Below are 16,909 nucleotides of genomic sequence, written 5' to 3'. Positions count from 1 at the left end.
ATTATCTAGGTTCCTAATTCAATATTTAAATCACTGCATTGTCTTACCTATGATTTTGATTCAGTTCAGTCAAAATTCAGCATGCTTTCACTGGACATTCTTTTTTAGTTTGCAATAACCAAGATCTAACTCTGGGAGAATTATAGGAAGCTATCTTTTCTTCACTGATGATGGAGTAGGATAAATGAACACAAAAATATTTGAAGTAGATTGCCCTGTTTAATGAAAAGAAGCCAGTGCTGAGGTTAAATGCCCAGGCTTAGTGATGTAAATAGAACATGGAACAGGCCCTTTGCCCACTATTTCTGCACTGATCATGACACTCTAAACAAGTCCCAAACAGAGAACAGCCAGGGAATTCCTACAGGCATGGCACTCATCCACAGATTCAATCAACAAACACATCGACCTGGACCCAATATACCGGCTACTGCAGCGGACAGCTGGAACTGACAACCGGAATCGGCAGAGACAAACCACTATAAATGCTGGAGGAAACAACACAGAAGCGCTTCACAGGAGGCTCCCAAGCACTGAGGATGTCACCTAGACAGGGGACAAAACATCTGCAACACAAATTCCCAGCTCGGCGAACAGAACCACAACAAGTCTGCACATGGTCCATATCCCTCTATTCCCTACCTATATGTGTCTTGTCTAAATGCCCCTTAAATGTTGCTAATGTATCTTCTTCGACTACCATTCGCTGACAGAGCATTCCAGGCACGGACCACACTTTGTTTTTAAAAACACTTGCCTTGCGCATCTCTTCAACTTTACTGTTCTCACATTAAACCCATGCTCCCTAGTATTTGACAGTTCCACCCTGGGAAAGAGACTGGCTGTCCACCCTATCCATGCCTCTCATAATTTTATACACTTCTATAGGTAGCCCCTCAACGCTCTAGCAAAAGCAATTCAATTTTGTCCAACTTCTCCTATAATCCAGGCAACATCCTGGTAAATAAAAATCTGAAAGAACTGTGGATGTTGTAAATCAGAAACAAAAACAGAAGTTGCTGCAAAAACTCAGCACGTCTGGCAGCATCTGTGAAGAGAAGTCAGAGTTAATGTTTCTGATCCGGTGAACCTTCCTCAAGAGTTCTGAGGAAGAGTCACTGAATCCAAAAAGTTAACTCTGATTTCTCTTCAGATGCTGCCAGATCTGCTGAGCTTTTCCAGTAACTTCTCTTTTTATTTCTAACATACTGGTAAACCTGTCTTGCACCCTCTTCAAAGCCTTCACATCTCTCCAGAATGTTGTGGCAATCAGAACAGTGCACAATATTCCAAATGTGGCCTATGTAGAGGCTTATTCAGTTGCAACATAACTTGCCAACTTTGATAGTCAGTGCTCTGACCGATGAAGGCAAACATTCTGTATGTCACCTTTTACTATCTTATCTACTTGTGATACCACTTTCAGGGAGCTGTGCACTTGCACCCTAAGATCTGCCTGGATCCTGCCATTTACTGTATACTTTCATCTTGCTTTGGACCTCCCAAAATACATCACTTCTCACTTATGGAATGCTAAATAGAAGCAACACAATATTGATAGAACACTAGTATGACCAATAGGAATAAGGTCGGTCGCATATGTAGAGCTGCCATAGTCTGAGGGGATGCTTCTCCAATCTGCCTTTTCTCTCTCGTTTTTACTGCTCATTATCACAATAGTAAACCTAACAGTCATAAGCACAAGTGAAAAAGGATTTATGGTTGGAGGAACAACGAGAAATTAAGTGGCCGTGAGTGAGGACTGTTGTCCAGGCCAGGGAAGACTTAATTGCTGGGGCAGGCCAGGTAGAAATCTGATGGAGAGGGACGCTCCAAGGATTGGGAGGGATCAGGTGGAGAAGAGTGCTGCAGGGGTTGGGAGATCACAGAGGGAGGTTGAAAGAGATAGAGGAGGCTGCAAGAGCTGGAGAGAGGGGAATGGAAGCTGCTGAATGAAATTTTAAACTAGTGAAAGGAGTACTTAGGGAAGTGAAAATGAAGAAAACTTGAATTCACTGTGGAAATGCATTTCTGGCAAATGAATGTGGAATCTCTAGCTTAAAGGATGGTATGTTCAGGAGTTACAATATGATGGGTGAAATGTTGTGGTTGCTGTCATAATGAACATTGTGCATTGTTAAAAGAAGTCATGTTTTATCATAAGTTTGCATTTACCATGACAATTCGCAAGCGTACCACATTAATGGGGTAACCAACATTTATGCTATAAGCGTTGCAATATTCCCTCTAAGTTGTGTTGCTGTGCAGCTGCTGGGAAGCTCTATGCATGTCTGTTGGTGTACCAGTGAATGGATTCCACTTGTGCAAACAGCTGCCAGGCTCAGGCCTCGGGTCCATGCAGCAGCAATAAAAAAGTACAAGGCACTTTGATGGGTGGCGGGCACTGATTGGTTGACAAATGGATTCCAATTGATAGAGGCATTGTCGTGAAGATTGAAGCAGTTAATGATCGGTTAACTGCCATGCCTTGATTAAATTTTAAACCAGGTCGATTGACTGTGATTAGTCGAGATATTGCCCTGAGAAATGTACCAGCAAATGGCTGTCACCTGTATGTCTTGAATTGGAACAGGTGCAGTGCATGTGCGTGTTCTCTCTGTCTCTAAAGAACAAGTCTCTGTGTTAATATATGTAGCTTCCTTGCACATGCAAGTGTACCACACCTTGAATCTAACTGACAATCCTAAATAGGTTGTCAGCATAACAGCATGCTACTAACAGGATGCTGCCATCAAGTGAAAAAGACAAATGAGTAAAAACTTGAGGATTGTATCAAACAGCATATCTCTGGCTTTTTGCAAGAAGCAAAGTGCAGACTGCCTGTGCTGACCCATAGTGTCCAACATTAGATGTGGTTCCACAAATGAGCGAGCATCATTTACTGGATAATTTTGAAAATGTGAAGAAGTACTCTGACAATCGATTTAGGATCTTCAAGCTCACAGTTTGGAGCACTTGAATGTGCTGCAATCTAGATGTTAATATGCAGGATAATGTTTTTTCAGACAAAGTATATGTATATAGCTTGCACCTGTTTCAACTCAACAAAATAGTGGGTTCATTTTGCAGGAAACTGCTTTGACCAATCAGTCACAGTGATTACACTCCTTAAAGAAAATAGGCTGTCTGCCTTAATTTAGGGAGCCCCAAAGCGTGAAACACTCGCTACAACTACAAGTATCTGTTTAACCCCCACACACTTAGTTCTTTGGACCAAGATCATCCTAATTCTCATGAACTTCAGATCAATCACAGCCCTAGTCACAATGAGTTAGTACAACTAAATACTGGGACTTCAGTACAGCCCACTTTGTACATGAACATAATTACACACTTTGACTGTAAAATGAAGTTGTAGCCAAAATCCATAATAGATGCAAATTTTCATCTTATTAGTGGATGGAGTTATCTATACCAAAAGCCAAATATTCTTAATGAGAGATATTTGAAATAATTGTAATATTTTTAAGACTACAATTTAAATGTTGTTTCCAACAACTTCCTTTATTTGAAACTGTAAGCAGGCAACTTGAGGGCACTATTCAAATTGCAAAATAATACTTAAGTTAAGCCTCGACGTAATGGGTGTACTACAGTCCTTTCTGATTCAACCCAGGGCATTCATGGCAGTGCTTGGTCACTGGCTTTCCAATAGCTCTTAAGGATTCTGCTTCCACTGGACAGCAGGCTCTACAAACTTCAGTTTCAAACTTGGTGCAGTGATTTACTGAAAGTTGTTGCTTTTTAACTTTTTCCAAGTCCCAATCCACAGCTTAATCGATGTTATTGCATTCTGATTGGCCTTGATTATGCAAGGTTCCTTTCTGTTTGGCTCAAGGGATGCCTATTACTCTGAGATTGGTCTTGAGGGTGATGGACAGTGACTGAAATTGCCTCCCACCATCTCTTGATAGGTTCCCTTTGCCATTACTCATAGGACCACTCTTCTCATAGTTGGTATTGTAACCTTGCTTCCTTGCCATGGTAAGGATATTTTATGGTATTTTCTTTGCCCGTTTGTTTAGAATAGGATAATTATTCTGTCGGGCCTTCATGATTGATACTGAGTTAATTGTCTCAGTTTTGCATAATTGGTGCAGGTTTCTCATTAATTCAAACACCTATCAAGGTATATTTGTTAGCTCTTGTTAAGCTACTTTTCCTTTTTGTAGTTGTGGGTGCTTAGGATGACTGACTTCACAAAAGATAGTATTATGGAAGAGCTGCTTATAACCTTAAACCTATATAAGACTAATGTAGAAGATCACAGAGAACAACTACAGACACATTAAAGATAAAGCCACCAGAAGGAGACCGTAGGGCTCTCTTGTGTGTGTGTGTGTGTGTGTGAGTGTGTGAGAGAGAGAGAGAGAGACAGTGTTGTTTAACCTTAGGGTCACTGTGCCTCAGGTGAAAGGAGGGGGTGAGAAGGACAGTCCTTGATGATAAGCTTAGATAAATTACAAGGCAGGTAATATAACATAGAACAGTACAGCACAGTACACACCCTTCAGCTCATGATATTGTGTCCAGCATTTATCTTAATCTAAGGTCAACCTCACCTACACACCCCTCAATTTACTGCCATCCATGTGCTTATTCAGAAGTCGCTTAAATGTCCTTAATGTCTCTGACTCTACTACCACCATTGGCAGTGCATTCCACTGACGACCCCCCCCCCCAGTCTCTGCGTAAAGAATCTACCTCTGACATCTCCCCTATATCTTCCTCCAGTCACCTTTTTAAAATTATAACCCATCATGACGGCCATTTCTACCCTAGGGAAAAGTCTCTGGCTATCTACTCTGTGAATGCCTCTCATTACCTGTACACCTCTATCAAGTCACCTCTCCTCCTCTCCAGTGTGTAATATTTAAGTGATACTTAAAACGTCATATAAAAAGTATATAAAAGGTTTTATCATGAGATACCCTTATGTATTCAGTTACTAAATAAAAGCCTGGAGGGTTATATAATTATAAAATTAAACAACACTACAATGTTAACTCTGAAAATAAAGAATACATCTAGTAAATGTAATTGTTTTAGCAGAGAATAGATGTGAATTAAAATAAAGATAATCTAGAAGACAGCAGCTATTTTCTTTCCCTCCCTGTGGTAAGCCCCATCTAGCCTTCCTTCAGTATTGACAGGTTTTAGATAGATTTAACAAATTGAGAGGATATGAATTGACGGTTGCAAATTCTCATGCTGTAAACCTGTACAATATAAATAAGCGAAACAGGGGCTTCTTGGTATTTGTTCTGAAATTAGCTTATTAGTATGTTCTGTTCAAAATAGTGTGGTGCATTTCTTTGATGTAAATCAAAAAAAGTCCAAGTATGAAAGTCTACATTGCTATGGTTAAGCAAAATAATACAATACTAGGTTAATGGATTAGTGTACTTTGATTAAATATGAAACATCAAATTGCCTGCTAGGCCTTCACTGCTAAGTATCACTGCCATAACTGGAGCAGTTGTTTTGGCGTAATAGGCCCAGATCTAAGTTTGAGTCCAGTTTGAAACCCGCCAGCCTCAGTGAGCTCATGGCAGCGATGACATTGGTGGAGGCAAAATGGTCCGAAGAATGACAGCGGCATAGCTCCAGGTCATAGCTGGGCCTGGGTACCAGACAGTAGAGATGGTGGCATTCCGGCTGAGGCAGTGTGTGAGGACTCAGGACACCTCAAGTGTTCATAGACTGAGGGATGGACTTTCTGGCAGCAAAGACTCATGATGGAGGTGGGGGAGTGAATTGGACATTTCCTTTTTCTTTTGGATGTTCCTTTTATTTCTGCTTCTGTTTTTAATTTGGTCTTTTGCTCAGTAAAATGGCGTTGGTGAATGGCAACTTTGTACACTTTTCACTGTACCCAAGTACACGAGAATTAAATCTAAATCTTATGTTGGCTACTGCTCCTATGTTATAAATGTAAATTTGTTGTTACTGCTGCTGGTTTTTCATGCTGTGAGTTTAGCTCACATTTGGCTAGATGGCAAGAGTAGGACGTAGATTAATGCCAATACCAAGGGTTCAGTTTTCATGCTAGCCCCCATGAAGTAGTTCTTAGGGGCTGACATTCTTACCTTGTGTCATAGCGAAAACATGGCAAAACTGTGACTAGCAGCAACCTGCAGTCATTGAGAGGGAGGCAGAGCGATTCTGTACTGTGCATACTTAATACTCTGTAGACCTCTATTGGTGGAGCAGTAATACTGCACTAACTAACAAAAGATGAAGCATGCCACAGCAGCCAAGCTTGGTTTGCAGATATTTTCCACTAATTCTGTTCAGAAATTATTCATCTCTGGGGCAGGTGGGACTTGAAACCAAGTCATCCAGCTTGGAAATGGGGATGCTACCACTATTTCACAAGGACCATTTAATGTTCTTTTCACATCTGCCTTGCAGCTCCACAAAGTTTATATCTAGTCTATATACCATCAGCTCATAGGGCAGTTATTTTTAATCAACCTGTTCAGACAATTCATGATATAACTCAGGGGTAGGTGGGACTTAAACGTGTTAAAAATAATGACTGCAGATGCTGGATACCAGATTCTGGATTAGTGGTGCTGGAAGAGCACAGCAGTTCAGGCAACATCCGAGGAGCGGTAAAATTGACATTTCGGGCAAAAGTCCTTCATCAGGAATACAAGCAGAGAGCCTGAAGGCTGGAGAGATAAGTGAGAGGAGGGTGGGGATGGGGATAAAGTAGCATATAGTACAATAGGTGAGTGGGGGGAGGGGATGAAGATGATAGGTCGGGGGCGGGGGGAGGGTGGAGTGGATAGGTGGGAAAGAAGATAGGCAGGTAGGACAAGTCATAAGGGTGATGCTGAGCTGCAAGTTTGGAACTGGGGTGAGATGGGGGAAGGGGAAATGAGGAAGCTGTTCAAGTCCACATTGCTGCCCTGGGGTTGAAGTGTTCCGAGGCAGAAGATGAGGCGTTCTTCCTCCAGGTGTCTGGTGGTGAGGGAGCAGTGGTGAAGGAGGTCCAGGACCTCCAGGTCCTCGGCAGAGTGGGAGGGGGAGTTGAAATGTTGGGCCATAGGGTGGTGTGGTTGATTGGTGCGGGTGTCCTGGAGATGTTCCCAAAAGCACTCTGCTAGTAGGCGTCCAGTCTCCCTCATGTAGAGGAGACCGCATCGGGAGCAACGGATACAACAAATGATATTGGTGGATGTGCAGGTAAAACTTTGGATGTGGAAGGCTCCTTTCGGACCTTGGATGGAGGAGAGGGAGGAGGTGTGGGCGCAGATTTTGCAATTCCTGCGGTGGCAGGGGAAGGTGCCAGGACGGGAGGGTGGGTTGTTGGGGGGGCGTGGACCTGACCAGGTAGTCACGGAGGGAACGGTCTTTGGGGAAGGCGGAAAGGGGTGGGGAGGGAAATATATCCCTGGTGGTGGGGTCTGTTTGGAGGTGGCGGAAATGTCGGCAGATGATTTGGTTTATGCGAAGGTAGGTAGGGTGGAAGGTGAGCACCAGGGGCGCTCTGTCCTTGTTACGGTTGGAGGGGTGGGGTCTGAGGGCAGAAGTGCGGGATGTGGACGAGATGCGTTGGAGGGCATCTTTAACCACGTGGGAAGGGAAATTGCGGTCTCTAAAGAAGGAGGCCATCTGGTGTGTTCTGTGGTGGAACTGGTCCTCCTGGGAGCAGATATGGCGGAGGCGGAAGAATTGGGAATACGGGATGGCATTTTTGCAGGAGGTAGGGTGGGAAGAGGTGTAATCCAGGTAGCTGTGGGAGTTGGTGGGTTTGTAACAAATGTCAGTGTCAAGTCAGTCGCCACTAATGGAGATGGAGAGAGGTCCAGGAAGGGGAGGGAGGTGTCAGAGATGGTCCAGGTAAATTTAAGGTCAGGGTGGAATGTGTTGGTGAAGTTGATGAATTGCTCAACCTCCTCGTGAGAGCACGAGGTGGCGCCAATGCAGTCATCAGTGTAGCGGAGGAAGAGGTGGGGAGTGGTGCAGGTGTAATTATGGAAGATCGACTGTTCTACGTAGCCAACAAAGAGAGAGGCATAGCTGGGGCCCATACGTGTGCCCATGGCTACCCCTTTGGTCTGGAGGAAGTGGGAGGATTGGACCTCCTGGCCCAGACGTGTGGTTTGACTGTACTACGAGACCTGAAGAAGGGCTCATGCCCAAAACGTCGATTCTCCTGCTCCTTGGATGCTGCCTGACCTCCTGCACTTTTCCAGCAACACATTTTCAGCTCTGTACTACGAGACCCCCAACCTGGTTGGTCTGGTTGATTTTTAGTCCTTGATTCTAATCTTTTTTTTTGCAAAAGCAATCTAATTCCTTGCATCGTGTTCTGACTTTGTTTTTAAAAAAGTCTACCTTTAATTTTTGGATTTATGATTGCTGTCCTCATTTGGTCAACGTTTTGACCATTGTTGTGATGTCTTTTGCTGTGTAGTAATATTTAGCTGGTTCAGATTTGTGCGTAAACACAACTCCAATTTAATTTTTATTTTTCATCAATCAAATAACTATATTAAACTCTGTGATTTGTTTAATAGATATTTTGACAGCAGTAGCTCTGTAACACGTTTATCTCAGAGTCAATAGGTTTTGGGTTTAAGGCCCATTCCAGTATCAAGATTTAGATTGACAATCCTGTCATAATCTGAGGAAATGCTGCCCTGAATGAGATGTTAAACTAAGGACCCATCTACTCTTGCACAAAACATCCAATGGGACTCTTTTGAAGATTTGGGGGTGTTATCCAGGGTTCTGGTCAATATTTATACTTTAAAATAATTTTGCAGGCGATATCTATTGTTATGTGTCGGAACTTATGCTACACAAAAAGGCCGCCACATTTTCTGTATTGCAGCAGTATTTCATTGTCTGTAAAGCTGTTCAGGACATCCTGAGGTCATGAAAGGTGCTGTATAAATTCTAGTTTACTTCCCTTGATCACAGTTTTGTTTGCGTCCCTGACCATGCTCTCACAACCTTCCTTTCCTTTCTCTTTGCTCATTTAGAGCCAGGTCAGCTGAGTTTTAATAATTAGTGCACTTGCAGTTTCTGTAGAGTATTTTAAAATGCTTGTACTTTGGGATGGATGTAGTTTTAAATTGTGCAAGTCTGCAGAATCCTAAATGTGGCAGACTATATTGAGAGATTTTAATTAGTTGTTTTTGTTTTGTCTGTATTTTACTGCACTGAGATATCTTGAGCAGATGGATTAAACATGTTCAATTTAAATTGTGGCCATCACATGCTATTTCTAAGCACAAATTCAACATTCCTGTCTTATGTAAGAAGTTTTTGATGAGCTAACGTTTCTCAGCAAATAAAGCCAGCCAACAGTCAATCTGTAAACTGATTCAAGTTTTATAAATTTTGCTGTATGCAACTGCTGGTAGTGGGCGATAACATCTGGAGCTTGAATGCGTGGTTTCATTTTACTGGAATGCAAAGTCCCTTGCATGTTAGCTAGCCATTAACTTTGGATATTCTTTGTGACTGTATGCTATTCAAACGGAATTTATACGTATTTGTCAAATAATGTCTGTCTTGCTTGTCTCACTGCAAATGCAAGTCAAAATTCAGGCAGTTGCTCTCTTTTGCAGCCTATTAACCAACCATGGAAAAGAACATTCGTGCATTTCTTATTAACTAACCAACATTTTTGATGCATTACTATTTTGTATCATGATAACCTTAATAAGGTGTCATTCCTTAGGTTGTTAGCTGGTGCATATCTGTGTCCTGTCACCTCTGCGGAATATATTTTAGTCATTTGAAATGAAACCAAAATAGTGCTCTGAATTGGGCAGTAACAATATTGTTGTGTAAGTGTTAGCATTTGAGTTTTGGACAGTTGTAAAAATAAAATTTTGGAATGGAAATTTCACTGAAGTTAACTTGTTTTTCATCACAATTTGCTTTATTGCCATAAACATTAAATTTAGGTACTAATTAAAGTGAGCGAAATTCAAGTTTCTGCAAACCACAAACATTGTGATAACCAAGAGGATCCTGAAGAAACTCAGCAGATGCTTGCACCTGTGGAGAGATTTACAGTTAACATTTCAAGTCTAATATAACTTCATGACTGTAAAATGATCAACATTGTGATAAATCCATTTTCAATTGTATAAATCACTTTGTTGGGTTGCAACTTTTAAGAATGCTACTTGACATTTTTACTTATAGATTGTGGTGGTTCATTACAGATTTTGCACTCAGTGAACACAAATTAATTTGAGTGGCAGCTCAGTATGAATGAGAATTTTTTAAATGAGAGTACTTTATAGTCACCAAATATATCCTGATACTTTTAACTCTTATTCTGAATGCTGTGATTTCTCCATCTTTCTTTGATATTTCCTTTACCTCAGGATAGATTTGCTGCTCTGTTTAATACTGAGGGCAGTGAGAACTCTCTGACTCAGTATAAGTAACTTTTTTTTTTGTATACCTGGAGCACCAAAACACAGAGTTTGCAAGGATTGTCCTTTAGTAAAACATTTGATAGGTACTGTTTGTAGTTGGCTAACAGTGCATTCAGCACAGAATAGATTTTTCCTGCACAATGTTAATAATTAGTTGAACTATAGAAATGAGGAAATCCTGCAAAAGCAATCCTCTCCATATCAGGCAGTATCTGAAGAGAGGAAAAAGGGATCTAACATTTCGGGTCAATGACAGTTAATCAGAATTTGAAGATTCCTAATCTGCACTTTTATCGCTGCTCAACTATAGTATCTGGCCTCGTGGATTTGATTCAGTTCCATTTGGGTATGCAAAGGTAAATACAGAGGAACCTCGATTATCCAAATGACCCGGGCAAGAAGTATTTTATTCGAACAATCGAATGCCAGATAACATAATTTAGCCAAGCTTCGGGACCTTGTGATCTTGCCGGATAATCTGAAATTCGGTTAATTGAATGCCGGTTAATAAGGTTCCTCTGTATTAGCAAAGCTCCTCCTGGTTCCTGTTCCGTGACTCTGCGCACAACCTGTATATTTGGTGGTGTTGCTACTTCGGTTAGTCACTTGCCACAGGTGGGTTTTATGCCGGAACAAATGGCCTTGTGAGGAGAAAGAGGGACATGGGAGCACCAACAAATTTAATAAAACATCCAAAGGTGTTTTTCAGGAGCATTACAAAACAAAGTAGGAAACCATACTGCATAATGAGGTAATCGGTCAAAGGCTTGATTAAAGTGGAAGATTTTAAGGAGCATGTCAAAAGATGATTAAAAACCAAAGTATTCTAGAATTCAGGGCCTAAGCGAGGAAAGGCATGACCACCAAGAGTAAAGTTATGCCCATGAAGCCAGAATTCGAATAGTGCAACGATCTTTGGTTTTGGATTAAAGAAAGTTACAGAAATGCGAGGTCATGTAGGGATTTGAAAATAAATGAGAATTGTAAATTCAAACCTTGCTTGACGTGGAGCAATGCAGGTCAGTGAACACAGGAGTGATATAAGAATAAGGTTTGCTGCATGTTACGATGTGGAGACCAGAGCTTTGGCTGATTTTGGGTAGCAATTGGGAGACCAGCTGGAACAAGTTGAAATAGTTGAGCCCAGAGGTAATTTTTTTTTGGGAAAGGGATGGAGTTGGTAGCTAAGCAGTGGAATTTGGAGAGGCCAGCAAAAGCAGTGGCTGCATGGGAGAAATCTGGTATGGAAACGCAGTTAAATGCTGGTATGGAAAGGAAAATGTCATTAGAAAAGCTTACCAGATGGATTTCTCATATAATAGAGCATTTAAAATTGTTATAATATTAAAACTGGACTTGGAAATAGCATAGAGTCATAGAGGTGTACAGTACGGAAGCAGACTCTTCGGTCCAACTTGTCCATGCCAACCAGATATCCTAATCTAGTCCCATTTGCTAGCACTTGGCCCATATCCCTCTAAACCCTTCTTATTCATATGCTCAACCATATGCATTTTAAATGCTGTTATTCTCCCAGCCTCCACCATTTCCTCTATCAGCTCATTCCATGTATGCACCAGCCCCTCTGAAAAAGTAGCCCCTTAGGTCCTTTTTATATCTTTCACTCTAAACCTATGCCCTGTGGTTTAGAACTCCACCTCCACCACCCCCCCCCTCCGCCCCCAAAACAGCATCACCACGTTCCCCCCTCCCACACCAGGGAAAAGACCTTTTCTATTAATCCTATCCATGCACCTCATGATTTTATAAACCTCTGTAAAGTCACCCCTCAGTCTCTGACACTCAGAAAAACAGCCACAGCCTACGCAAGCTTTCCCTCTAGCTCAAATCATCCAATCCTGGCAATATTCCTGGAAATCTTTTCTGAACCCTTTCAAATTTGCAAAATGTCCAGATTACAGCGGAGGAAGTGCTGCATGTCTTGAAACGATTAAAGGTGGATAAATCCCAGGACCTGGTCAGGTGTACCTGAGAACTCAGTGAGAACCTAGAGAAGTGATTGCTGGGCCTCTTGCTGAGATATTTGTATCATCGATAGTCACAGGTGAGGTGCTGGAAGACTGGAGGTTGGCAAACGTGGTGCCACTGTTTAAGAAAGGCGGTAAAGACAAGCCAGGGAACTATAGACCGGTGAGCCTGACCTCAGTGGTGGGCAAGTTGTTGGAGGGAATCCTGAGGGACAGGATGCACATGTATTGGAAAGGCAAGGATTGATTCGGGATAGTCAACATGGCTTTGTGCGTGGGATATTATGTCTCACAAACTTGATTGAGCTTTTTGAAGAAGTAACAAAGAAGATTGATGAGGGCAGCGCAGTAGATGTGATCTATATGGACCTCAGTAAGGCGTTCGAGAAGGTTCCCCATGGGAGACTGATTAGCGAGGTTAGATCTCACGGAATACAGGGAGAACCAGCCATTTGGATACAGAACTGACTCAAAGGTAGAAGACAGAGGGTGGTGGTGGAGGGTTGTTTTTCAGACTGGATGCCTGTGACCTGTGGAGTGCCACAAGGATCGGTGCTGGGTCCTCTACTTTTTGTCATTTACATAAATGATTTGGATGCAAGCATAAGAGGTACAGTTAGTAAGTTTGCAGATGACACCAAAATTGGAGGTGTAGTGGTGGACAGTGAAGAGGGTTACCTCAGATTAAAACAGGATCTGGATCAATGGGCTGAGAAGTGGCAGATGGCGTTTAATTCAGATAAATGCGAGGTGTCGCATTTTGGGAAAGCAAATCTTAGCCGGACTTCTACACTTAATGGTAAGGTCCTAGGGAGTGTTGCTGAACAAAGAGGCCTTGGAGTGCAGGTTCATAGCTCCTTGAAAGTGGAGTCGCAGGTAGATAGGATAGTGAAGAAGGCATTTGGTATGCTTTCCTTTATTGGTCAGAGTATTGAGTACAGGAGTTGGGAGGTCATTTTGCAGCTGTATAGGACATTGGTTAGGCCATTGTTGGAATATTGCCTGCAATTCTGGTCTCCTTCCTATCAGAAAGATGTTGTGAAACTTGAAAGGATTCAGAAAAGATTTACAAGGATGTTGCCAAGGTTGGAGGATCTGAGCTACAAGGAGAGGCTGAACAGGCTGGGGCTGTTTTCCCTGGACCATCGGAGGCTGAGAGGTGACCTTATAGAGGTTTACAAAATTGAGAGAGGCATGGATAGGATAAATTGGCAAAGTCTTTTCCCTGGGGTTAGGGACTCCAGAACTAGAGGGCATAGGTTTAGGGTGAAAGGGGAAAGATATAAAAGAGACCTAAGGGGCAACTTTTTCACGCAGATGGTGGTATGTGTATGGAATGAGCTGCCAGAGGATGTGGTGGAGGCTGGTACAATTGCAACATTTAAGAGGCATTTGGATGGGTATATGAATAGGAAGGGTTTGGAGGGATATGGGCCAGGTGTTGGCAGGTGGGACTAGATTGGGTTGGGATATCTGGTCGGCATGGACAGGTTGGACCGAAGGATCTGTTTCTTCCTGTACATCTCTATGACTCTATCCTTCCAATGGGAAGGAGACCAGAATTGCATGCAATATTCCAAAAGTGGCCTAACCAATGTCCTGTACAGCCGCAGTGTCTGTCTTGTCCTAATAAGCAATGTTAAACCCCAAATATCTGGGTTTTTAAAAAAAAAACCTGAGATTTGTCGCTGTGCCATTGAAATGTGAACATTTCAATGATGTACTTCATTTCTAATCTCCACTTTATTTCTAATTTCCAACTAATGTCTGTAATAAGAGGAAAAAGTTTATTTTTTAAAAATCCAAAGTGCTGGAAAGAGCAATGTGTTGTATGTTTGGCTTTACGTCTGGCTCCTCAGTGCTATATCATACTTTCAACCACAGTTGGGAGCAGGTGCCAGTGCAGAGGTCTACCTTTAATGCATGTTAATTGTGCTTCTTGCAGTCATTTTGCTTTATCAAAAAGCAGGAATTGTCTGTCAAATGTCAGATGCATCTACATCTGATCTGTAGTTCGGAAGTATAGAACTGAACAAGAGAACGGAGATTCCATGAAGAGCAAATATTGTCTATAATGTTAGGATAGGTCCTGAGTGGAAGGAACTTGGCAGTAGGGAAAGAAAGGTAGAAAGTTTGGGGGAGAACATTCAAGAGGAGGAAATAAAATAAATAGGAGGAATGGGAAAATATGTAATTGAAGCAATGATGCAGCAGAGATGCAGTAGAATATGTTTGAAGTATAGAGGTGAAAACAATGACTGCAGATGCTGGAAAGCAAATACTGGATTAGTGGTGCTGGAAGAGCACAGCAGTTCAGGCAGCATCCAACAAGCAGTAAAATCGACGTTTCGAGTTGGATGCTGCCTGAACTGCTGTGCTCTTCCAGTACCACTAATCCAGTATATGTTTGAAGTATAACATTGTTTTAAAAAAAAGGCTACAGAATGTAAATTTACTGGTAGAAAAGGTTAACAAGAAATCTATTATAACTGAAAAAAAACATGAAATTGTGAAACAAAGAAAAATTTGTTTCCAGTGGTTGGTAAATTAGTAACATGGGTGTTGACTGATTCTCATCAATGATATCTCTATCTCAGTACTTCTCAAATTTTTTTGTTTTGTGATCCCATTTTGAGACTTGAAAATTGATGCTACCCCTACACTGAGAACTGAGACATCAGTAGTCAGGAAAGAGAGAGCCGAGAGAGTGGGTGATCTGTGGGAATGCAATTGTTATATCTTGGTCAGAACTCCACAGTGGAGATTGTGGCTTCAGAGGTTAAGACTCCAAAATTTCAGCTTGTGGTTCCACTTGAGGTCCCCACTTTGGGTATCAAGTTCTAAGTGTTCTTCATCCAGCATGGCTTGTTTATTTCAATGCATGGTACCTTTTATCTTTTGCATATGTAGTCCTTAAAGAGAGCAATTTGTGGAAAAAATGGCACAAAAGGTATCTTCGTGTTCACTACCTGGTCACGCACATGGGTGGCTTAGAGAGGGCAAAGATGAAGCAAAAAGGACATTTTAAATGATTTGACATATTACTTGTATGACCTCTGAGTTCTTTACTAAAAGTCATATACAGACAAAAATATTGTTTTAAAATAGATTAATGAAATACTGTATTTGCAAAGAAAGGATACCAGAGCGGTGAATGGAATTAGAATAGACAGCTCCAGTTGAATGCATAACTTGTTTTCTAAGTGTAACAAACAGCAAAGAGGGGAGAGAAAAGGCACAGAACTAAAAGTCAACAAAGATGATCAAATAGAGAAGCCAAGTAGGGTTAAACAAAATGATAAACACAATTTTAGTTCCTTTGAAATTTGGTACATTCACAGTAGTGATAGGACAGAAATGCAGAATGTGGGAACAAATGGTCAGAACTGATAAGGTCTCAGTCAACATGTGGATGTTCTGCAAATTACCGTTCATAAAGAGGAGTACAGGGTTGTCATTTAGATGACATGTTTGAAGTGAAATGTTATTATGATTCACTTTTATAAAAGGGAGTGTACGTTGTGACATTTTGTATTAGGCCAGAGCTTATGCTAACTATCGACTTTCAGAATCAATTGTACAAAATAAATTGAAAGAGCAGATTTTTTTTAACAAGTTAAAAAGCAGTAATACTTCACAATTCAACTTAGTGAAAATGAGCAACTTAATGAACTTGTACTTTATAATCCACTTATTCAGTCGCAGAATTAGTGATGGATATTTGTTCTGTCATTTTCAATCACTGAATAGTTATGTTCATCTTGCATTAGCTTGCAGAAATTCAATGAGTTACAGTAAGAAAGGTGTCCCCTAATATATTTCCAAGCGTTATTTAAGGGCATTGGCCAATGTGCTTTTGATTATATTTGAACATTTATGCTTTTAACATGTAGAATCCATTTGCCAACCAGATCCTGAGTATCATGGTGAAAATTAGATTTTTCACCCACTTTTGTGACCAAATTTTATAATTTCATTATTTTTCAAGGTCTCCAAGTGCTTCAAATTTTTCAACATTGCCAAAGGTTTCCCCTTCAGCTCTATCCAATAATTATAGCAGCTTCAACAACAGAAAGTAAGTAGTGCCTCTTCAGAACTGTTTGTAAATATGTCTGCATGCACTTTTAAAAATATATTTTGGTTTGTGAATGCAGTGGCACTGACTTGTGGATTGGTTTTGATCACTAACTTGACACTAGGATAGTTGATGCTCATCTCATCTATTTTGATATTGAGTGTTTATAATCAGTGCAGTCAATGTATTGCTGGAATGTGGCAGGACAGATTTTGTTGCAACTTGTGATAGGTAATCCTGCTTTGGAGAATGTCATTGTCGGCCCAAAGATGTATGGCGTGGAAAGAAACTGGATCTGGCCTTGGAAAGCTTTCCTTATTGCAATTGCTTCCTGGTTGGAGATTGAGGGATTTTGAAGCTGTCATGATGATGCTCAAAAAATCTGAGCTGCAATTATGTATACTTCTGTG

At 41.3% G+C, this 16,909-nt stretch overlaps 1 protein-coding gene across 10 annotated transcripts in view; it reads left to right on the top strand.

Moving 5' to 3' along the window:
- LOC140457994 (ubiquitin carboxyl-terminal hydrolase 15-like) overlaps positions 1-16,909 on the top strand; it is a 115,705-nt gene that overhangs the window by 52,643 nt on the left and 46,153 nt on the right. For 6 of the 10 annotated variants that reach the window (XM_072551913.1, XM_072551917.1, XM_072551916.1 and 3 more), the window contains one exon: positions 16,413-16,499. The exons of 3 other annotated variants lie outside the window; for them this stretch is intronic. In XM_072551913.1, the coding sequence (XP_072408014.1) occupies positions 16,413-16,499 (87 nt within the window). Of the gene's footprint in view, positions 1-16,412; positions 16,500-16,909 lie in introns of those variants that run through there. One more of the 10 variants, XR_011953422.1, reaches the window with a different exon arrangement.

The sequence above is a fragment of the Chiloscyllium punctatum genome, chromosome 32 (assembly GCF_047496795.1).
Source record: "Chiloscyllium punctatum isolate Juve2018m chromosome 32, sChiPun1.3, whole genome shotgun sequence".
Taxonomy (NCBI): domain Eukaryota; kingdom Metazoa; phylum Chordata; class Chondrichthyes; order Orectolobiformes; family Hemiscylliidae; genus Chiloscyllium; species Chiloscyllium punctatum.
Note: the sequence above shows the minus strand (reverse complement) of the source record. Positions and strands in the feature narration are given on the sequence as shown.